The sequence below is a fragment of the Montipora foliosa genome, chromosome 10, assembly GCF_036669935.1.
Source record: "Montipora foliosa isolate CH-2021 chromosome 10, ASM3666993v2, whole genome shotgun sequence".
Lineage (NCBI taxonomy): Eukaryota > Metazoa > Cnidaria > Anthozoa > Scleractinia > Acroporidae > Montipora > Montipora foliosa.
Window position 1 is genome coordinate 13,827,353 of NC_090878.1, and position 20,000 is coordinate 13,847,352.

Genomic DNA, 20,000 nt, shown 5'->3' on the forward strand with positions numbered 1-20,000 from the left:
CTGAGGTTTTGATGATTACTCTGTTGGAATTTCTGGAGGAGCTCAGTAATGCAACAGAACTTTCAGGAGATGTATTGGTGTGTGATGACTCGGGCTAAAAAAAAATTACATGTGGACCCCGAAAGAATCGAACTTGTTGCTCCGGCCGCGTTCTTCTACAAAGTTGAGACTCGTACACAAGTTGAACATGATTTACACTGACCAATCACGAAAAGCTCAAATAGCCCAATTAACCAATTTCAGGAATTGAAAGCGATTTGCATTGTAACTTGTTCAAAAGCGCGGCCAAAATAAATGCTGACGCACAAGTTCGCAGATTTATTTTCCGTAATTTTGCCTTTTATTTTGTTGAAAAAAGCCGACCACACCAACTATAAACCTAGAAATGCAAGATAAAAACGCTATCGAATTATTATTTTAGACCAAACGACAATTAAATTGTAAACCATTCGGAAAAAAGGGTTCTTGTTATCGTTTTATCGCGGAAAGAAAATGCAGTAGTTTACATTTTAAGTGACCATAGCGAAGCGTCCTTCTTGTTCATCAAAGAGCCACATATTTCTTTGCTCCCACATGGGTTTCACCAACAAATTCAGCTTCATCCATCCTCGTGGTCCCTTTCGTTACTCTTCCGTCTTTCCAAACATAAACGCCCGAGCTGCTCACACCTGAGTCAAACACATAACTTGCCCGGTCTTTAGAGTTTGTCTTCTTCAAAGATACCGGACGTATCTATGATTCAAGTGAATCAGATTCCCTCTGTCCTGCATTCGGCCATGGAACCAGGTTAACCATCATACCGTTGTGAACCGGGTTCTTTATAGGTATTAAACTCCTTGGCCATGGCGACGGCCTTGAGGACCAGTCCCCTTCGTTACGTAGTCCCCGTTAGGGTAGGTGTAGGTTCCCCAGCCGTCGCGCAAGTCGTTGATCCAGGAACCCTCGTATTTGGAGCCGTCAGGATACAGGAAAACACCTTCGCCGGTTTTCTTACCTTCCATGTAGTAACCCATGTAGCGAGTCTCCAATATTTTGAACCTGAAAAATTTGAAGTGTGTTACTTCAGTCAATATTGATATTAAACCCAATGGCGGGTCCCAAAACATAAAGAAGGGAAAGCCTCGAGCGCGTGCACAGAGAACCTTTATGCGACGGTTTTCTGATGAACCCTGGGTTTCATAAAGGGGAGGACTTTTACCAGTCTTTGCACGCAAAACTATCTACGGTCTCTAAACAGACCTTAACTGATTAGAGTGTAATGTGAAGTGCTGCAGTTTGAAATCTGCCTACCTTCATTGACCACAATTTTGAGAATCAGCTCCAGAAGAAATTATGAGCCACGCAAATGTTGGTCAGAGTAGATCATTTATAATGTATGGCAAAAATAATGTCTGGAACAACGATTACTAACAGTAAATCACAGGCGCTCCTCTCCGATTTTTTTTTTGCGGAGGAGTGGGCGGCTGTACAAAGGCTATCCTATGGTTGATGGGCCCTAACCAAAAATTAGTATTTCGTTAGAGAGGAAAGTGCTTGAGTGTCGTTTGGGTGGGGGGATGGGTGGTGGCGCCGTTGGCAACAACAGCTTCAGTAATCAGGATAATGAGTCTCTCACGGCCAAGGGTTTTGGGACTAAAGGAACATGGCGTACGAAGACAATATGTCTTTGGGAACATAAACCACTTTATGGATCAAAAGGCTGAGAACGAGTTTGGAAGTGAATTTTAAAAGCAACAGAGGAACAAGCAGCCCCCCCCCCCCCCCCCTCATCCTCCTTTCTCCTTTTCCCCTGGGAGGCCCTCGATAATCGTTTTGAACAGTCTAGAGTCGGGTTAAGTGTAGAAGACCCTTGATGTTTTGCAACGTTTGACAGGATCCCATGTTGGATGACGTTGGGCCATTACTTTCTTCGCACCAGCAACGTTGGCCAGCAAATGTTACCAAGAAAGTTGACGTTTTGCAGGGGCTTCGAAAAAATATGGGACAGAAAAATCACTTGCGTTCCCTTGAGCTTCTATGCAGACCTCAATTTTGAATATTGCAATGTGCGTCGCGTGATCTGTGGATGATTACGTCAATGATTTATTTCCCGCTGTTAGAGACTATGCCTTATTCGTAAGGTTTGTCGCAAACACGAGCAACAACCGCTGTTTATTTACAAACAATACAAATCAGAACAGTAGGGCTCTAATTCCCATTTTACGTTTATCCCAACTACTATCAAAATATAAAAAAAAACGAACTGAACAGCAACGGAAGCTGTACTGGCGCTTGGTCACGCTATTTTGAGCTTCTTCATTTAAATAGAAGTACGGCGCACAATATTTGCTTTCAAATTAACGTCCACTGTTAAGAAAACAAGCATAATATAAGCAGAATATTAATGTTTGTATTTTAAGCAATATTCTTCTGAAATAAACGCGGCGTTGTCTCGTCTCATGATTTCACAGAAAAATGCGAATGCGTGCTCGAAGACTTGACACATTCAAATAAACATGTTGTGAAAACGAAGAAAACTTAAGACCCAGGGAAAAAAGCGACTGCAGCCTTCGTACGTTGGTGGTACAATTTGATAACGTCTTCATGATAAATTGTTCCTCTTAATAAATCACTTGGTGTGGCAGTTATACAAAAGTTATAAACGTCCCAGTTACAATTAATTACCAATTCGGGAGTACCGTATGTTCGTGCTTTGTTCTTTTTTTTTAGTGTTTGTTCTTAAAATTGAAATGTAAATGTTAATTCACATTGATGCTCTAAGCAAGCAGATGATGAATTACCTGTAAACCCCCTTGCCATGTCGTTTTCCATTTTCGTAGTACCCCTCGTACGTATCTCCACTCGGTAACTTCGCTCGTCCAAATCCGTGTCTTCGTTCATTTCGTTCCTTTCGCCTTCATATTCCCCAAGATAAGGCAAACCATCATCATCTACAATGCTATCTTCATCGGAAGCCGACATGTTGTGGTGAGAGGATACTAGAATGTGTCCGCTTTTCTGCCGCTTATGTATAAGTTTCAGTGAATGTTGTTTATCACTAATCAGTTCGTCTCCTAGGGAATTAAAAAAAAGCCTTAACGCGACCCACCATGCATGCATGACAAGATAGGATATCGCGTGACCTGTGAATTCTTCGCGTGACAAAGGGATGTGACGTCACCTGTGCGAATCAGCTATTGTATGGTGTCCAAGTTCAAGGTGAGTGTTATTAACGATTACAGTGTACATGTAAGTTATATTAGTTGTAAAGAACTAAATTAAATTCTTGGCCGCCGACTGCTAGAAGTAGAAGATCTTGTGCGCTATACCATAGGCCATCCCAATAAAATGTTCCGTTTCCCATCGCTCCCTCTCTTGTGATGGCCCTACTAGTAAGAATCTGAATTCACGATTCCATATAAACGACAACAATTTTATTAGAGCCCTTTCTTGCCCTTATTTAACCAATTTAATTTATTTGTCTCGGTTAATTCAAAAAGGAGGACTGGATCGATGCTTGGAATAACATTGAAAGACACACTGTCATATCCTGCTGTCATGTCAATCTCCTGAAGCAATCAAACCACTGTGAATTGAGGAGGATTAAGGAAGAACCTACCACCATTGACTTCTGAATGCAATGACTTCATTTGTATGAATAATATTGAACTTAAAACAAGTTAATTAAAAATCCCGTGACAAACGGAAGGATTGGTTCCTCAATTCTGTTAATGTATTTCTGATCTTTGCTTTGGTTTGATTCTGAAAAAAGGGCACTTAACAATGTGTGTAAGTTGGTTACAACTCTGTAAAGGAAAATTTGTCCTGTCTTCTCCTGCTTGGATTTGAAGTCCCCAAGTAAATCTCTTGGCACCTTTTTGGAAATGTTTCAGCCAGTCTGAAAATCATCATCATCATCAATCCAATTTTGATCCGGGTTTATCCAGCAATAATAAAATACCAGTGTCGAATGAAAGCAAAATAACGCAACTGACCACTTTCAACAACGTCCAGTACGTTTTGGGGGCTTCTTTTCATAAACAGATTGCAATTTTTTTTTTTTTTTTTTTTTTTTTTTTTTTGTGGGGGGGGGGGGGCGGCCCCCCTGCGCCATGCTTCACTGAACTCATTATCATTTCTTTATGCCAAGAACCCCCAAAATGCATTATGGGTTTGTGAAAGTAGTTATTAATTTAAGGGTGCGTTCAATTGACCGTATTCCGGAATAGCAATACGTGGAATGGAAGATAGAAGTCCTTCATTTTTACAGAGATTCACATTAAAATTATCGAACACCTGCTAAACTGCTATAATTTTTAAACATATCTTTATTATCCTTGCTGCTTCAAAACTCTAGACATACCGTTTCAAATCATCACTCCAAGTATTCTTATCCTGGAATAGGGTCAATTGAATGCACCCAAGATATCACTATTTTCATATGCAATAGGACTGCATGCTTGTGCAATTATAAAAGAGTTGGAAAAATTCTGGAGAATTGGATGAGCTAGGCCATCTGGATGAGTGATCACGAGTTGAATTTGAAAATGGAGTCCAACAGTTTATATTTTGGACAAGCATGGAGTCCTGTTATTTTGTTAAGACCGATTATTACAGTGCTTAGTTAAGTCCACATCATCAAAGAGCAACAATTTTCACTACCATAATAAATTTTAATGCCGCCGATTGGCCAGCTCTCTGTGCTATTGTATTCTTTGACAGTTGATTGGCTACTGGAAAGGACCTTTTTACATTATTGAGCTCCAGTTTAAGAAATATTGAACTGTTTCTCAAAAAGCCATCTGCTTGAAATATTGGAATGAGAGATTGCCCTGTGTAGCTGTACACACCCTACTGCAGAGGAAGATATGACTGCACTGGATGAAGGCTAATAATTTTAGAGACACTTTATTTCTATTTCTATTTCTCATGACAAAAAAAAATTTAAGTTTATGTTGACCCGCAGATGGCAAATTTGCTATTCGAGGCGGGTCAATCATCAAACAAAACTTTAGTTATACACACAGCGATAAATATGCGTCCACTCAGCTCAGCGACCACAAGAGATAGCTATGATAATTAAATGTCAATCATTTAAAATTTATTTTCTGTAGTCGAAAATGAAATAAAGCAAGAAAGACTGAAAAAGGCATTAGGCTTCTAAACAACCTTGTCCCCAGGGCACCACCCAAAGCCAGGGAAAAGCACCATGGGGACGAGGTTGGCTTCTAAAAAGGCATAAGGCTTTCTAATAAGAAAATTTATCAGCAAAGTCTTAAAGCTACAATCTTGGACAAATTAAATGGAACATTGAGACCACCCCTCCCCCCAAAATCAGTGATGGGAAAATGGCGCGTTTTGGCCTTCACGCACCTTCATCCTTGATTTGGGGGAGAGGGGGCATTTCTGTTCCATTTTATTCTGTCCAAGATTGCAATCTTGGACAAATTAAATGGAACATTGAGACCACCCCTCCCCCCAAAATCAGTGATGGGAAAATGGCGCGTTTCGGCCTTCACGCACCTTCATCCTTGATTTGGGGGAGAGGGGGCATTTCTGTTCCATTTTATTCTGTCCAAGATTGTAGATATCTTACTTTCCTTCAAGCTTGTTTCTTGTAGCCCTCACATTGTCCACTGTTTATCTGGCCTTCCAATAATGACCTTTTACCTCTGTGATCTTCTCAGGCTCAAGGAATACCGACCATGCTCATGGAATACTAACCAAACCCAAGATGTTCTCTGCAATCTAAGCTGTGCCATTAACCTTTGGTGACATTTATTCTGATCCACCCTACAGGCGGCAAGCACAGCTCCATTGGACCCCACTGCATCATAATATTAATACTTAGGGTGTTGTCCAAGGTAGTAAAACTATCTTATGCATCACTGAAGAATGCAGGATGTCTTTAGATAAATGTAATCATTGGTGTGAAACCCTTTTTTTCTAGATGTGACATAGATATGATGAACATTTCGCAATGCCACCAAGTCTTTCGTGATTTCCTTGTTCAAAGTATGTATATACTTGAAGATCTACAAGATCCAATAATTATTATTCAGTTTTTAATAATAATGGTTGGGCCTCTAATTTGCACATGTTGTTTGTGAGAGAATGTTTAACACATATTTAACACATGTTGTCTGCACAAAAATTAATGCAAAAGTATTGAGCAACATATTAAGCCACTCCTGTTATAAAAATAGATATTACCTTTCTTAAATGCTATGTGTGATATGTTGATATTTGTGACCCCAAGATGTTTCAAATTTTTTGGATTCTTTTGTTAGCTTGAAAGAGGGTTCTTTTGACTTCCTGTAGAAATACCCTCCACGTGGGTGTAGGAAACTACAACATTTTGCTTTGTTATCAGTTTCTCCTATTTGCAGCTTTTTAAAGTGTGTGAAAGTGCAATTGTAATTACAGGGAAAGCTCCTCGAAGCTGTCGGACTAAGTGTATTTTACTTTCCCCTTTCTTGGATGCATTTAAAAGGAACACATTCACACAAGTGAAGACAATGTTTTCTCGATTTCTCAGGCATAATATATTATCATTCTCATCATCATATATGTTACATCTTCTCTATCCCCTCAATGTAACTTACACACAACATGAGTGTATAAACCTTTAGAGAGTATTATTATTATTATTATTATTATTATTATTATGCACTCGACTGGTAACTATTGCTTGAGCTATTTGTAACTGTTAGTTTGTTGTTACCCCAGATCATCTCAGTGTAGTATATTAACTACCAAGTTCCACTAATACAATACTGGATTTTAGTAATTTTGTAAAACTTTAACACTTGAGAACAGTGATCGGAAATTATTTCCACTAATACAAAACAGGATTTTAGTAATTTTGTAAAACTTTAATACTTAAAAACAGTGATCGGAAATTATTTCCATATGCAGTAATTAAAAACACCATCTTTACATCTCGAGATAACTTCAATAAATAACATATCATTGACTTATGAGACCTAAATAACCACAGTGTGTAATTGAGAATTCAAACACAACGTCGTAACATTCCAAAATATGTAATATCGTGTCCTGACTTGATTATTTAACAACATCGTTTATTGATTACATTCCGTAATTCCTCACCATAGTACAACATAATTATATTTTTCTAAAGTCCTGAGTTTATTTTCAGAGTTTTCTGGTTTCTCTGAAGAGATCGCAAAATCAAACGAGCGGAAGCGCTAATTTCACACGTCTGATCTATAAAACACGTTTAAACCCAGTTGGTTAAAATAGCAACATGCTCGAGTTAAAACCATTGAAACGAGAACTATAGGAAAGTAACATTTTCTAATCTTTCCTTCATTTTGATGTTTTGGCGAATATATACCATACATTTCAGTTTTGCACAACTTCATAGATGTTTGTTCGCACGTGCTCGATCTTTAAGTTCCGCTTTCCAAGTTTCTCCGAACCTCAGTGAGTTGAAGTCACCGTTACGACAATTGTATCTCTACCTTTAAGTTTACAGTTCCAAGGGGAGGAATCCGTACTCAACTCTCCGTAATAGGAATTTTCGCTAGGGCTGGTTCAATAACATGATTTCGCATCCGCTATGCACATGTTTCATAACTTGTACCTTTAAATTGGTAACTTGTTTCTTTAGGTCACTGACTTCAGAATGGAGCTTGAGGTTAATGTCTTTTAGTTCGTCCACTTTCTGCTGAAGATCTGCTTCCTTTTCAAGTTTTCTCTTTCGGCATTTAGACGCCGCTACACGATTTCTTTGTTTCTTTCGTTCGTTCTTCACCGTTTCCTGTAACGCCAAATCGATCGGAGGAAGAGGCGGTGTTCCGGGTACAACTTGCGGCTCATTCTCAACTTTAATGTTCTCCAATCTTTGCGCTGGTATTTGAACACTCAATATTTGACTTAAGCTTGTGCTGGGATCAAAATTGCAAGCTGCATTCCGTTGAAAATCGGGGAAAATTTGGTTGGCTCCGGCCGATTGTAGCGACACCAGCGGAAGTGACTGGGTTGAGATGGTGGATGTTGCTGAGCACATCACAGGAGTTGCACTGGCGACCGTGTTTGTCGCTGAGTTCGCTCCATTCGCTGTCACAAACGGCATATTAACAGTGCTTTGTATCGATGACATTGGAATACTTTGTACCGCTGCTATAGCTGCATTCTGACTTTCATTGCCTTGTTGATCATGGAGCCGTTGAAGCGCTTCCATAAAGCCACGCGCATACATTTCTTGTTGTTCTGTAACCGAAAATGTTCCTTTAAAAAGCTGACCCGGTGTTGGTGTTGTTAGAATACCTCCATAGCTCATGATTAATTTCTCCAGTTCAGGTGAACCCAGTGTCAGCAAATTCAAATCTGGAGATGTCAGTACAGTTCCTTCGATCGACGTTTGTCGCCGCGTATTCGGTGATGAAAAATCAAGCTTCAAATTGCCTTTGTCATAGGATGAGCTTTGCGAAGTTGACGTTGTCGGCATAATTTCTTCGTCGTACAGTGATGCTTCCATCCACAAAGTATCTTTTGAATGGAATATTACAAAAATCAGCTGACTCAAGCGTTTAAGATTGCTCGTGATTTTCGAAAAACGCAACTTTTGTTTCCGTATAAATCCTATAAGGCTTGTGTCATTTTCTATTTCGGACAACCATATGTCATCCAAAATCTGATTGGTCAAACCGTTGTCATTTGTTCTATTGTGAATGATGATTGGTTGTTTCCAGTTTCATGTGACAAATTGCGTAGAAACTTGTGACGTCAACCGGAAAACATGCCGAAAACAAAAGCCATATTTCCAAGGCAATATCAGGAGCGCGAATTTTCGATTCGGAGAAGACAAAAGAAGCACTAGAAACTTCATGAAGAAGGGAGCAAAGCATTTTTTTAAATAAGTAAAGAAAGAAAGAAAGAAAGAAAGTAATAATCATTCAATCATCAAAATAATAATTATTTTTCAAAACGAGAAATTTCCTGTAAAATGTGCAAAGTTCAAAAGCATTAAGAAGTTTTCACTTACGTTCAAGTTCCTTTCGGTAATTTCATGAAAAACGTAATGACCGGAACATGGAATTTTTCTAATTAGCTTGGGGAAAAGTTGGTTTTACTCGGAAAACTGCCGAACTGATAGGGTAACACCCAACGCCCAACGCCGTTATTTTCAAATTCGGAGTGTCTTAATTGTTCTGTGACAATTTACACCCTTGTGCATGTTCTTTACCGGAAGTGATCATAGTTTTGCAATTACTCAGTTGTCACGTTCGCAGATCACTGAAGTCTGGGAAAATTTTGTTAATTAAATATTCGACTTTTGATAAGTTTATTTTATTTTATTTTTTTTTAATGTAAAATTATTATTTCTAGTACCGTTTCCTAATCCTTATCAACCTTTTCTGCGATTGCATAAGTCACGTAGTTTTTATTTCAGTTTTCCTCAACCCTCATGTATAGACGATTATTTTTTAACGAACGTGTTCAATAAATTAACAAAACGTGAGGCTATGTCAAAATATTTTGTCGCCTGTGAGAGAATCAACCTTGATTCGTGAGTTCAATATTTGTTAAATCGTGCATTGAATTTTAAGCTTAATTCATATTTTTTATTTTAGCGCCAGGTGTAGTTTTGAATGCTACTGTAGTGTTCGTTTACCATAAATGGTAATTTGAATATGAAAGTCGTGAGGGTATCTTGCAGGTCTCTATTGTTAAAACTCTTATAATTTCTACTCCCGGAAAAAATGGCAGTTTGTGGTCTTTTCTCCGAAACGCAAATTGAAAGAGAACAAATTTCAATGCACCGATTCGCAGTTAAAGCGGACATTTCTACACTTCTTACACACTGTTGAATGCCCATAGTTATCTTTCTCCGAACTGTCTTTGGGTAGGCAAAAAAAAAAAAATTAACTTGCCCAATTTCATTTGAAAGTAAGAGACGCCTTTGTGTTCCAATCATTTTGAGAGGATGACGTTATAAAGTCGAAGACAAGGATCAAACAAACCTATGGCCTTCTTCGTAATATGTACACATGGAAAAATCTTTTAAAATGAACTTCTCAAATTTATGATTTAAAAAAATAAGCAAGATATAAAACAATAGATTGAAAAAGAATAAAAGTAACGATTATAGATTGACTTAAAAGATTTGTCGGTAATAAAGGTAAAAATAAATTATAAACTGCAACGAACATGGGGAGTTTTTCCTTTATCTCGATTTACGTGTGCGCGTGTACATCCGTTAACCGTTCGATGTCCTCAAAAAAAAAATATATATATATACGGAAATCGTTTTCACGACAGCGGTTATCGCTACGTGCAACTAACCTGAGTATCAGGCTTTACCCCTCAGGAAGGGCTGACTCAGGTTACATGCAACGATTGCGCTTCACTTCTCACGAGACTTGTCACGAGACAAGATGTAAACACACCCACAAGTCTTTCCAAATGTTTTTAATAGGAAGCACACCTTCACACGAAATGCGGAATTCGAATCATACACTGTAGTCACACAGGTGTTCAACGGAAATCGCCTTTACTGTTACGAACTGAAACGATATTGGCCCAACTGTAACCAAATATTATTTTGGTTTAAGTTTCGGGAGAAAAGTGAAATTAAAAAAAAAAAACAAAGTCGAATTGAAAGGCCTTAAGTGCGTAAATCCAACTTAAGCCCAGTCACATGCTAATCGGCTTACCATTACATAGCTTTTTTTTATTTTCAAAGTAATATAAGCGTGCGTTTGTCACGCGATGTAAGGCGAACTGCCTATCACGCAACTCACGTAACGCAAAACATACTTTTCCCGTTAAAGCGCTCTAAAACGTTCAGGGAGTGAAATTACTGTTAAAGAAGAACTCATTTGATATTCGATGAAGATATGTTCAAGAAAACGTCACAAGGATATTCTAAAGGAAACTGTCTTGAACCGGACTGTTAATTACGTGACAATGGTTTCGGCGGGAAAAAAATTGCCGCAACGCGGTGGCCACTGGCGCGAAAAAAATTACTTTGCTTATTTTGAACTTGTGTATCTTTTTTTATTGACCTTAGCTTACTTTTTGGGTAGTTGTTTTCATTTGTTAAAGAATGAACAACACGATTCATACATCAGTTTCTCCAAAACCAAGGTCGACGCCCAACAGTGGTCCCAAATTATCGATTAATAGATCAGAGTGGACTTCCTCAACAGCTGACAACGACTGTAGCGCGAAAAGGCAAAGCTTAGATCTCTCTGGATCGGTTTCAAAACGAAAAAAGACTCCGTCATCGTGTGTAACAACGAGCAATGAGGAGCTACCTCAAAGAAGCGATAATGATAAGGAAGAGATGAATGAGAACGACCTCGTATATAAAAGAAATTTTGGCGAGGCACGTGAGGACAGACCAGAAGACAAAGATGTAAAGGTGGTATATAGAAAGTTTGGCAGACTGAGGACCTCCCAGTTTGGGAAGGTTGTTAGGGAGTCGTTGCCTCTTGAAAATATCTCATGCTATAGTGTAAATGCTTTCTTTACCCCCGCCTTTTAGTTTTAATCCCAATGAATAATTCATATTTGTCATTGCGCCTTGTATCCTACACCCCTAGGGTACCAGTGCAAACTGAACAAGCTTAGGGATGCAGGAAGTCCTGCATACAGTTGTTTATCGGTCACTTAAAAATCATAATTTTTCTTTCATAGAAAATTATTCACATATCGGTCAGTTTTGTAAGCTTAATATTATTGTCCACGAAATTATGAAAAATGGAAATTACTTTTTATCATTATACTTTTTGCAGAGAGTTTTGTCAGTGGTTTGGAGTGGAGGAAAGTTAGGCTCCTCCTATTATGACACTGAAACTTCACAGTTGTATCTTCAGATGGATACCATAGAGACAAACGACTTTCAGTTTCTTAAAAGAGGTAATTTTTACTTTGTATATAAAAAGTAGAATTAATTCCCGTCATAGAAAAGTTAAACTTGGACTGGACTTAAGAACCTGCGTGAAGTGAAATCGCAAATATATGACATATTTTCTTTTTAAATGATTTGTTAGCATGTTTAAATGTAATTCGGAGTATGATGTATTCATTGTTTTTGCTCTGTGACTCTGTCCTATTTTTTTTTAACCATGATTTCGTCTTTTTACAGTTAAAGACCAGGTACAACCTGACATGATTATCACAAGCGCAAAACAAGATCAGAGGCTGTTCAAGATATTAAATGGGGAAGGTGCAACGTTTGTTGATTAATACTAAGATTATGCTATTTTTTGTACCATTCATCTTTTCGTTACTAAAATTTTTTGATTTGTAGAAGGAGAAAATAACGAAGAACCAATCTGCATGGCTACAGAAGTGGAAACTCTTCCCAGCATAGATTTTTGTAAGAGTGTGATCTATAATGCTTGAAAACGTATTTGGCACAAAATTCGGCTGAAATGTTAGTCTTTCAGCTTGGTGAAAAATTAAAAAAGGAGATATTTTAAAAGGCTTAATAGGTCATGTCTAATTTCTATGTTTGCTTTGCTTAATTTAGATAATCCTAGAAGAAAGACATGAATCCTAAATGCAAAGATGATCCTACAATGAAGTCATGTTTTTGTTTGTTAAAGCACAATGTGCTTTTCATATGAAAAGATTTGGAAGTATTAAGCACAGCTAAACAGTCTGAAGCATTGCATGGGTCACGATTTAACACAGCTCTCACACCTGTTTTTAGATTCTAAGTACATTGTGAAAGAAAATTGTGCTGAACATGGGACTTATAAAACTAAGAGTGCGTTCGATTGACCGTATTCCGGGTTAGGAATACACGGAATAGAAGTTAGAAATCCTTCGTTTTTACGTAGATTCACATTAAAATTGTCAAACACCTGCTAAAATGCTATGTTAAACATATCTTTATTGTCCTTGTTGCTTCAAAACGTCAAACATACCATTTTAGAGCATCTCTTTAAGTATTCTTATTCCGGAATAGGGTCAATCGAACGCACCCTAACTCTTGACATTTTCACCATGAGCCTGTAAATAGATCACGATTACACTTATTGGATAAAAACTCACGAAACAGCCTGCTTACAAGTTGGATATTGTAATGTCAGTCAATATCTGTTCCTAACTAGTATATAATAGATCTTGATTGTACTTATTAGTTTTTTATAGAAACAGTGTCATGCATGAGGTGCATGCAGTATAAGATTTTTTTTCCAACTCTAAAAGATAACCTTAGCGGGTCTCACTCATCAGTTGGCATGAAAACAGTCTTGTGTATTGTATTACATGCAGAATAAGATTTAGAGATGATGTCTGACTCTGAAATACATCCAAATTTCATTGGTCAAATGTCGATGTAAACAAGGCGCAGTCAGAGGGGTTTCAATAAAATTTAAAGTTAGTGGCTGGTTTAATCAAATGCCACGTTTCAAAAGCAAAATTGATGATCATGTTTAGATGACTTCATGTCGCCATTGGCCAAATTAAGGTTTAAAGAATGTGCCTTTCTTCAATTTAGGGAAAGAAATAGCTAATTCAGTGTGAATGAATAATAGCCACAACACAGTCATCTCTTTTTTATCCTTCACTTAAATGCAAGTGCTCAAATTTGATTGATATTTTAGATCAACAATATTATTAATTAATTTATGAAGTATCCACGAAATGAATTATGGCATTCAATGTCGTTTCAGGAATCCTGAAATATTTTACTGACATAGAGAGACACCTAAAATAAATTACTTTAGCCTGGTTTCACTTAACAGGGGCAGTGTATTGTATCATTGGGAGATTAAGGGCCCACTGACATATTTTTGGGGGTACGTTGCTAAGGATGTAATGCTTAAGTAATTTGAGAGAATTGGGCATTATTTTTGTCAGTTTCCAACTTTTGTAAGCCAATGACCCTAAATATGACATTATCATACCACGCCCATGATCACGTGACCAATAAAAGAAAACCCTAAATTTGTCTCCATGCTACGCAATTTGGGTATTTAATGGATGGTTTGATAATTTGCATTCGTTTTTGCATCCAGCCAAGCATGGTTTTCTTTTTATTTTGAAAATTGTTCTTTTTAAAGACATAAACAATACTGAAATACCCATAACTTTTTCAAAAAAGATGATTTTAAAAAATCAATGCTTAGCTATATTCTGTATTTGCGGGTGAAACGTGCCATGTAAAAGAAATTTAATTCAATTTAAAACCGCCGGAAATTTAGCTTTTTTCTCAAACCGGAAGTCAGTTCGTTTACGCATGCGCAGTTGATCTGAGAACGAGCGGGAGGAAGGGCGAGGAAAAACCTTCGATGGAAACAACAGCTTGTGCGGTGACTTTTGATTGTGAGTGGGTTTTCTTGTCAGCTCATGATAATGGTGACGTCAGTTACCGGAAGTAACATTTCACTTCCTTAGCAAAGGGCAAAAAATCCGTCTGTGGGCCCTTAAGACTCAGAGATGGTGTCTGACACTCGCATACATTCTGATTTTATTAATCAGATACCAATGCAAACAATGTTTTTTCATCTCATTTCCTTTATTAATGCTAGTGATCCAATTTCATTGATTCAGCTTATGAAGTGTGCAAGAGAAGGATAATAGCATTAAATGGCCTTCCAGGAATCCCACAACATTTCACAGACAATGAAAGAGACATACACATGACCTCATTAGTACCATTTGACCATTTCAATATGGCAAGTATATAATTTTCTTTGTATACAAACTATGTGATTCCCAATAGAAGATTATTATCTCTCCACTGTTCTTTTTTATTTGCACCACTCTAGTTGGGAAAATATCAGGAACCTGGATTCATTATCATCCATGCATTGGATATGTTTGTCTTAGTGATAACTTTTTTTGCAATTTTTATCATCTACTGTTGGCTAAATGATTCACCAAAACTTGTTAAGGTCAGAACTTCCGGCTACTTGACTAATGACATTAGCTTGGAAGTGTTTCATTGTATTTTTAGGTGCGAAGTGCTGGTGCCTTGATCAAATATATTGACAAGAAGAGAATTGGTGTAGAATTGGAGGATCCTGAAGTGAGAGTTCCCATTTTGGGACTTAAAGTGTTTTCTCTGTAAGTAAAAGCTTGATTTGTCATTGTGCTAAATTATTGGAGCCCAAATTTTCTTATAAAGGTTTTTATTTCACATTGCAGCAGCGATCTTCTTATTATTGACAATAATTCTTACAGGTATGCTAAATAAGGTGTCAGATGTTTTGTCAATCTAAAGATATGAGTTAACATATCCTCAAGCTTTCATGTAGTATTCGTTAATGATATTATTATTATTATTATTATTATTATTTTTATTCACAATGTATTCAGTCAGAATTTGTGAACTTGATATATGTTGAACCTTGGTAGAAGAAACTGGCCAACCATAGTGTAGCAATTACCAACAGCTGAAAAATAACAGCATAACAAATAACAGAGTCGTTTCAAGGAAAGAGGGGGGCGGGGTGAGTAGGGTGGCTAGCTAGAAAGATGATTACCTTAAAGAAATTCAAAGACAATGACACAATAAAGCACCTACATGTATTAATTACCTAAGTGAACTTTACAGTGAAATTTTATTATTGTTTAACTTTTTCTAGTCACGCACATGAGTCATAAGACTCATCTCAGTTGATTTCTTCAAAACTTCTCTTTAATTATTCAATAGCATACCATACAAAATGTACTTTATTCTGTTTTCAAGCTAGTGATTGCATTTTATTTTGGAACGAAAAAGTGCTTTGCAGATATTTCAAAAGGAAAGACACCCATCTGTGTATAAGATAGGAACAGGAAACAGCGGTGCCAAGGAAGGACTTTCCCTTTTTGGTAATGATGGAAAACGATCAAAATGTTCTTAGTAACAAAAGTTACTTTTTTGTCATCTAAGTTGCTTGTAATGGTAGTGAGAACCCCTTTTTGCTTGATTGATTGCAGGCATCATGAATACAACCAAATCTGTTCGTGGAAGTCATATGTTGAGGTTTGTTCAGGAAACAATTAGAGTTATTTCTTTCTCCTCCGGTTGGCTCAATCGGTTGAGCATCTGACTATGATGCGGGAGGTTACGGGATCAAAACTCCGTGCGGGCCAACAGTCAGGGTCTTCAAATAACTGAGGAGGAATTAGCCATTTGCATGCTTTTATTAGAATAGAATAGTGTAACATAAAGTTTACTTTAAATTGGTGGCCAATACACCACAATCTATTAGATACAGTTTCCAATTTGCCCACTAAAAACTCATATAATTATAACAGTCTTTGCTCAAACCAGTATTCAGTTTTGGCAATACTGCACTCTTGCCGGCTTCACTCAAGAAAAACATGACTGTTGGAGGAGGGCCAGTTTTTTTCTTATTTTCGGAAAAGCATGTTAATTAGGTTGTTGATAACGCTGTTATGACCAGTAGTTGAGCAGTACGTAGCGTAAGGAAAGATAGAACAGGATTTGCCGACTCATTAACTCAGTTATACAAGTACAGTGCTTTACAAAAATTGAGCTATCGAGCCTCTGAAATTCAAATCACATTCAGCCTGAATATCATGCAGGCTTTCCTGTCCTTAATGCTCAAGTAACATTCATATCAACTGCAATAATCGAAAATCCTAATTTGCATCAAGAGGGGATGACGTAAGAGAACGGATCCCCATGCCCCATCCTAGTTTTTTTAAACTCTAGTTGTAGTTTCGCAAAGCTATTTTAAGTTCTCGTTCTCGATGGCGCGCATATTTAAAATTTCTTGACGTCATTACAACTGGCTAATCAGGTGCCTCTCTAAAAATAGCTGCGCGGCTAGAATTAGATTAAAAAAAACTACCATTGGAAGAGGCTCATCTGTGGGGGATCCGTTCTCTTACATCATCCTCTCTTGCTTGCATCTATCTAAATAATTATACGTCTTTCACATATGTAACCTCTTAATTAATATGGGGCAGAGACTTCGGTGACGGACGTTTCAGCCGCCAGCAACCTTTCAGCCACTTTCAGCAGGACTGATCTTCAAATATTTGCTTCATCAGACAACAAAACAAGGAAACTATCCCTTCTTCCAGAATAGGGAAATTGCCATTCCCATTGAGGTGATAACTTTCAATGTTTTTGCTTTAGGCTGTGGTTTTTGCGACCCTCAAGAGATATCAATCTTCTTAAACAGAGGCAAAAGGCTGTCTCATTTTTTATGAGTCTCAGAAATGCAGAGCTTGTTGCGTCTTTGCAGGATTGCTTGAAGCACATAAAAAATGTCTCAGTAAGTGTGTTTTAGACCAGATAGATCCCAGCTGAAAGAACGCTGAGGTAGTAATTGTACACAATTGATTTACTTATCCAGCGGTTTTAGCATAATGCAGCAAATAAGACTATTGCTTAACTCCCACCCGGACAAGCTGCTAGTCTTTCGCAGTATATGCCGTTAGCGCCGATATATAGGCCTGCATAAAGAGGAACAGAGGAAAGCGAACTTTCTTGTCTAAATTTCAGCAAAGTTATAATTTTGGGTGTTCCTCAGTTATAGGTTTTTCTTACACCTGTAACGTCTGCGACTACATGGCACTGTATGGTCTCGCTACAACACTTCTTTCTCATGTTTGATCGTAGTATAACTGAACTGAAATTCCGACTTCCTGAGGAATAAAAACCTTTCAATGACAGAGCCATGCATTGCACCATCGATCCTGAGAGTGATAATCTGGTAGGCTATAACTGACTACACCATTGCACCTCCACATCATCGGCAGAGAGGAGGAAAAAAATACTTGAAGATATCAACAATTCATTTGACACACTCGGATCCCAGTATTTTTTACAATGTACCCCCAAAAATTCGAAAAGGAGACCTGAGGACTCCCAAGTTTGAAAGCCTGGACTTCTGGCATTTATGTCCACCTATAAGTCACAAAGTTAGCATTCATTTTGAACCTTCTTATGCAGAGGGTGTTGTCTAGAATGACGACTGCACAGGCATCAGTTGGCGACTGGCAAGCACTTTACAAGGCAAGTGACATCTGATCCACAATCGAGGCACAATTGAATGCAGAAGCTAGCCCTGTAATACTTTTTGCACGAATCAGCTGGTGATTGAATACAGATTATTCTTTATTTTAATCTAGACTGCCTACAATGGAACCTACATTGCTGATCTGTGTAAAACAGTTCCAGCAGACATTGAAATTGCGCGAAGGGTAGGTTGTTCTATAGTTCTATAATCTGAAAACGGGACTAATACAAAATCTGATATTTCAATGCCCGTATTCACCCAAAGGACATTGCGTGCCGCGTTGAATTTCGCACAGGCGGAAAATCCGAAATCAGTGGCGAGTACCCAATCAAAACGAATCTGTAGAAATAGTTGGATATTCAGTTTTGCTGATGATATTTCACAACGTTACATTTTATTTTCAGATTACTACAAGTTTTACGGATGAATTACATGGCATTGGAAGTCTCATTAGTAAAATAGTAAGTTGGTTAGATATATATGTTACACGTTATATCAGCCAAGCAACGACGACAACAGCGTTGGACCCTACAGAACAAAAAGTTTGTTATAGAAATAAATCCTACTTTAAAAGCTTAAATTGGGTTTGGTTTTGACTCTTCTTTCTTCGTTTTGAAGGGCACCCAAGCGCCAAAATACAAGTTAATTTCATGGTAATAAAAAACATACTGTGTTGGAAACATATTTGCGTTTTATTGTGCCACCATGATCACAAGTTCACCGTCGTTTTTGTGCTCAACAACCGACTGGCGAAATTTAAGCCTTTAGACTTAGACCCAAAGGCTTTTACTTTGAGTTCAGGCTTTGAATTTACGGCCTATTACCCCGGCGTTCAAAGAGGCCTCCTGGAGCCGGACCGAAGAGAGAATGACGTCATATTACCCGATTAAGAATGCAGCATGCATCAATAATGCAGGATATTAACATTTTAAGGCGCGAGTTTAATATCTTAATGGTCTGAAACCCCGAAACTCCGGTCCTGCTAATAAATTAGTCATTTTTTACACACATTGCATTCTAAAGCTAGGGCTAGATGCCATTTCTTCCTCGACGCAGCTCGAGGCCGACCGTTAAATAAAAAATCTTTAACTTAATCAGTAGTGCAGCAGCTCTCGCAACCTGCTATTGTTTGGTATTGTAAGCAGCTTCTATTGTTTTTAAGTCTAAGTCACTGTTTCAATTGTTTAGTCTTTTGTTTTTGGGTATGGTAGCGAACCAATCACATTATACGTTACGAGAGCTGCTACATCACCCAACTTAACATAAACAATACCTTCCGTTTGAAAGGAAGGCTTAAAATTTTGTCGGTCTAGTGACTGTGATAAGCTTCTTTCGAAATATATACACTTTCGAAATATAAGGGGAAAAGGAAGTGATTTTCTTTGACCGAATTAGCAAGTAGTTCCAGTTGAAACATCGCAAAGCTTGTGATGATGATGCAGGTATTGGGCAATTTTAGGCCAGACGTGAATTACCTGACGTTAATTTCATTCAAAATTTAAAGACGTTCTTTGGCGAGTTTATGTTGGGTCGCACAAATACCTCTACTTAGGAGGATATTTTATCCGATGAAAACAGCGAGGACGATGAAAACAGCGAGGACGAGTTTAATATAGAGGACAGCGATAGCTTGCGAAGCGAGCGCTTCCGTTGGGAACAAGATTTTAGATGTTTTGGCCGCGCGAAAAATGGGGCGAGATCCAAAAATGAAAAAGCGGTATGGGAGATGGGATTCTCCCACGGAAACTGATGTCAGTGACGTGCTAGGAAGTTTTAAGGATCGTGTTTGTACCCGCCGGAGCTATCAAAAGGGGCCGAAGGTCCCTTTTTCTCTAGAGTTTTGATTTCTCAAAGTTTTGATTCTGGAAAATGAAATAGTTTATTAGGAGAGTACAGTCAACCATCTGGTGGTTACAAGTGCTACACGTGCACAATTCCACATAGTAAACTTAATACGAGGAGATTAACAATATAACAAGCTAAGTCTTAGGCAACAGACAATGGAAACATAATGTACCAAGGCACATATGAAAAACCACCAAAAGCTACTCC

The 20,000-nt window shown here is 38.0% G+C and overlaps 2 protein-coding genes and 1 pseudogene across 2 annotated transcripts in view; 1 reads left to right on the top strand and 2 right to left on the bottom strand.

The window, feature by feature from the left end:
* Positions 1 to 543: 543 nt before the first annotated feature.
* LOC137972541 (radial spoke head 1 homolog) lies at positions 544 to 3,245 on the bottom strand (annotated as a pseudogene).
* Positions 3,246 to 6,509: 3,264 nt separating this feature from the next.
* LOC137973337 (transcription factor Jun-like) lies at positions 6,510 to 8,578 on the bottom strand. The gene has a single exon (XM_068820126.1). The coding sequence runs from the start codon at positions 8,483 to 8,485 to the stop codon at positions 7,529 to 7,531; it is 957 nt and encodes a 318-aa protein (XP_068676227.1). The 5' UTR covers positions 8,486 to 8,578; the 3' UTR covers positions 6,510 to 7,528.
* A 2,208-nt stretch (positions 8,579 to 10,786) lies between these two features.
* LOC137973338 (mutS protein homolog 5-like) overlaps positions 10,787 to 20,000 on the top strand; it is a 27,801-nt gene continuing 18,587 nt past the window's right edge. Inside the window, exons 1-13 of the mRNA XM_068820127.1 lie at positions 10,787 to 11,374; positions 11,748 to 11,871; positions 12,101 to 12,181; positions 12,266 to 12,334; positions 14,518 to 14,642; positions 14,924 to 15,033; positions 15,115 to 15,150; positions 15,692 to 15,783; positions 15,892 to 15,937; positions 17,063 to 17,201; positions 17,882 to 17,944; positions 18,061 to 18,132; positions 18,353 to 18,409. Coding sequence (XP_068676228.1) covers positions 11,057 to 11,374; positions 11,748 to 11,871; positions 12,101 to 12,181; positions 12,266 to 12,334; positions 14,518 to 14,642; positions 14,924 to 15,033; positions 15,115 to 15,150; positions 15,692 to 15,783; positions 15,892 to 15,937; positions 17,063 to 17,201; positions 17,882 to 17,944; positions 18,061 to 18,132; positions 18,353 to 18,409 — 1,332 coding nt within the window. The 5' untranslated portion in view covers positions 10,787 to 11,056. The remainder of the gene's footprint in view (positions 11,375 to 11,747; positions 11,872 to 12,100; positions 12,182 to 12,265; positions 12,335 to 14,517; positions 14,643 to 14,923; positions 15,034 to 15,114; positions 15,151 to 15,691; positions 15,784 to 15,891; positions 15,938 to 17,062; positions 17,202 to 17,881; positions 17,945 to 18,060; positions 18,133 to 18,352; positions 18,410 to 20,000) is intronic.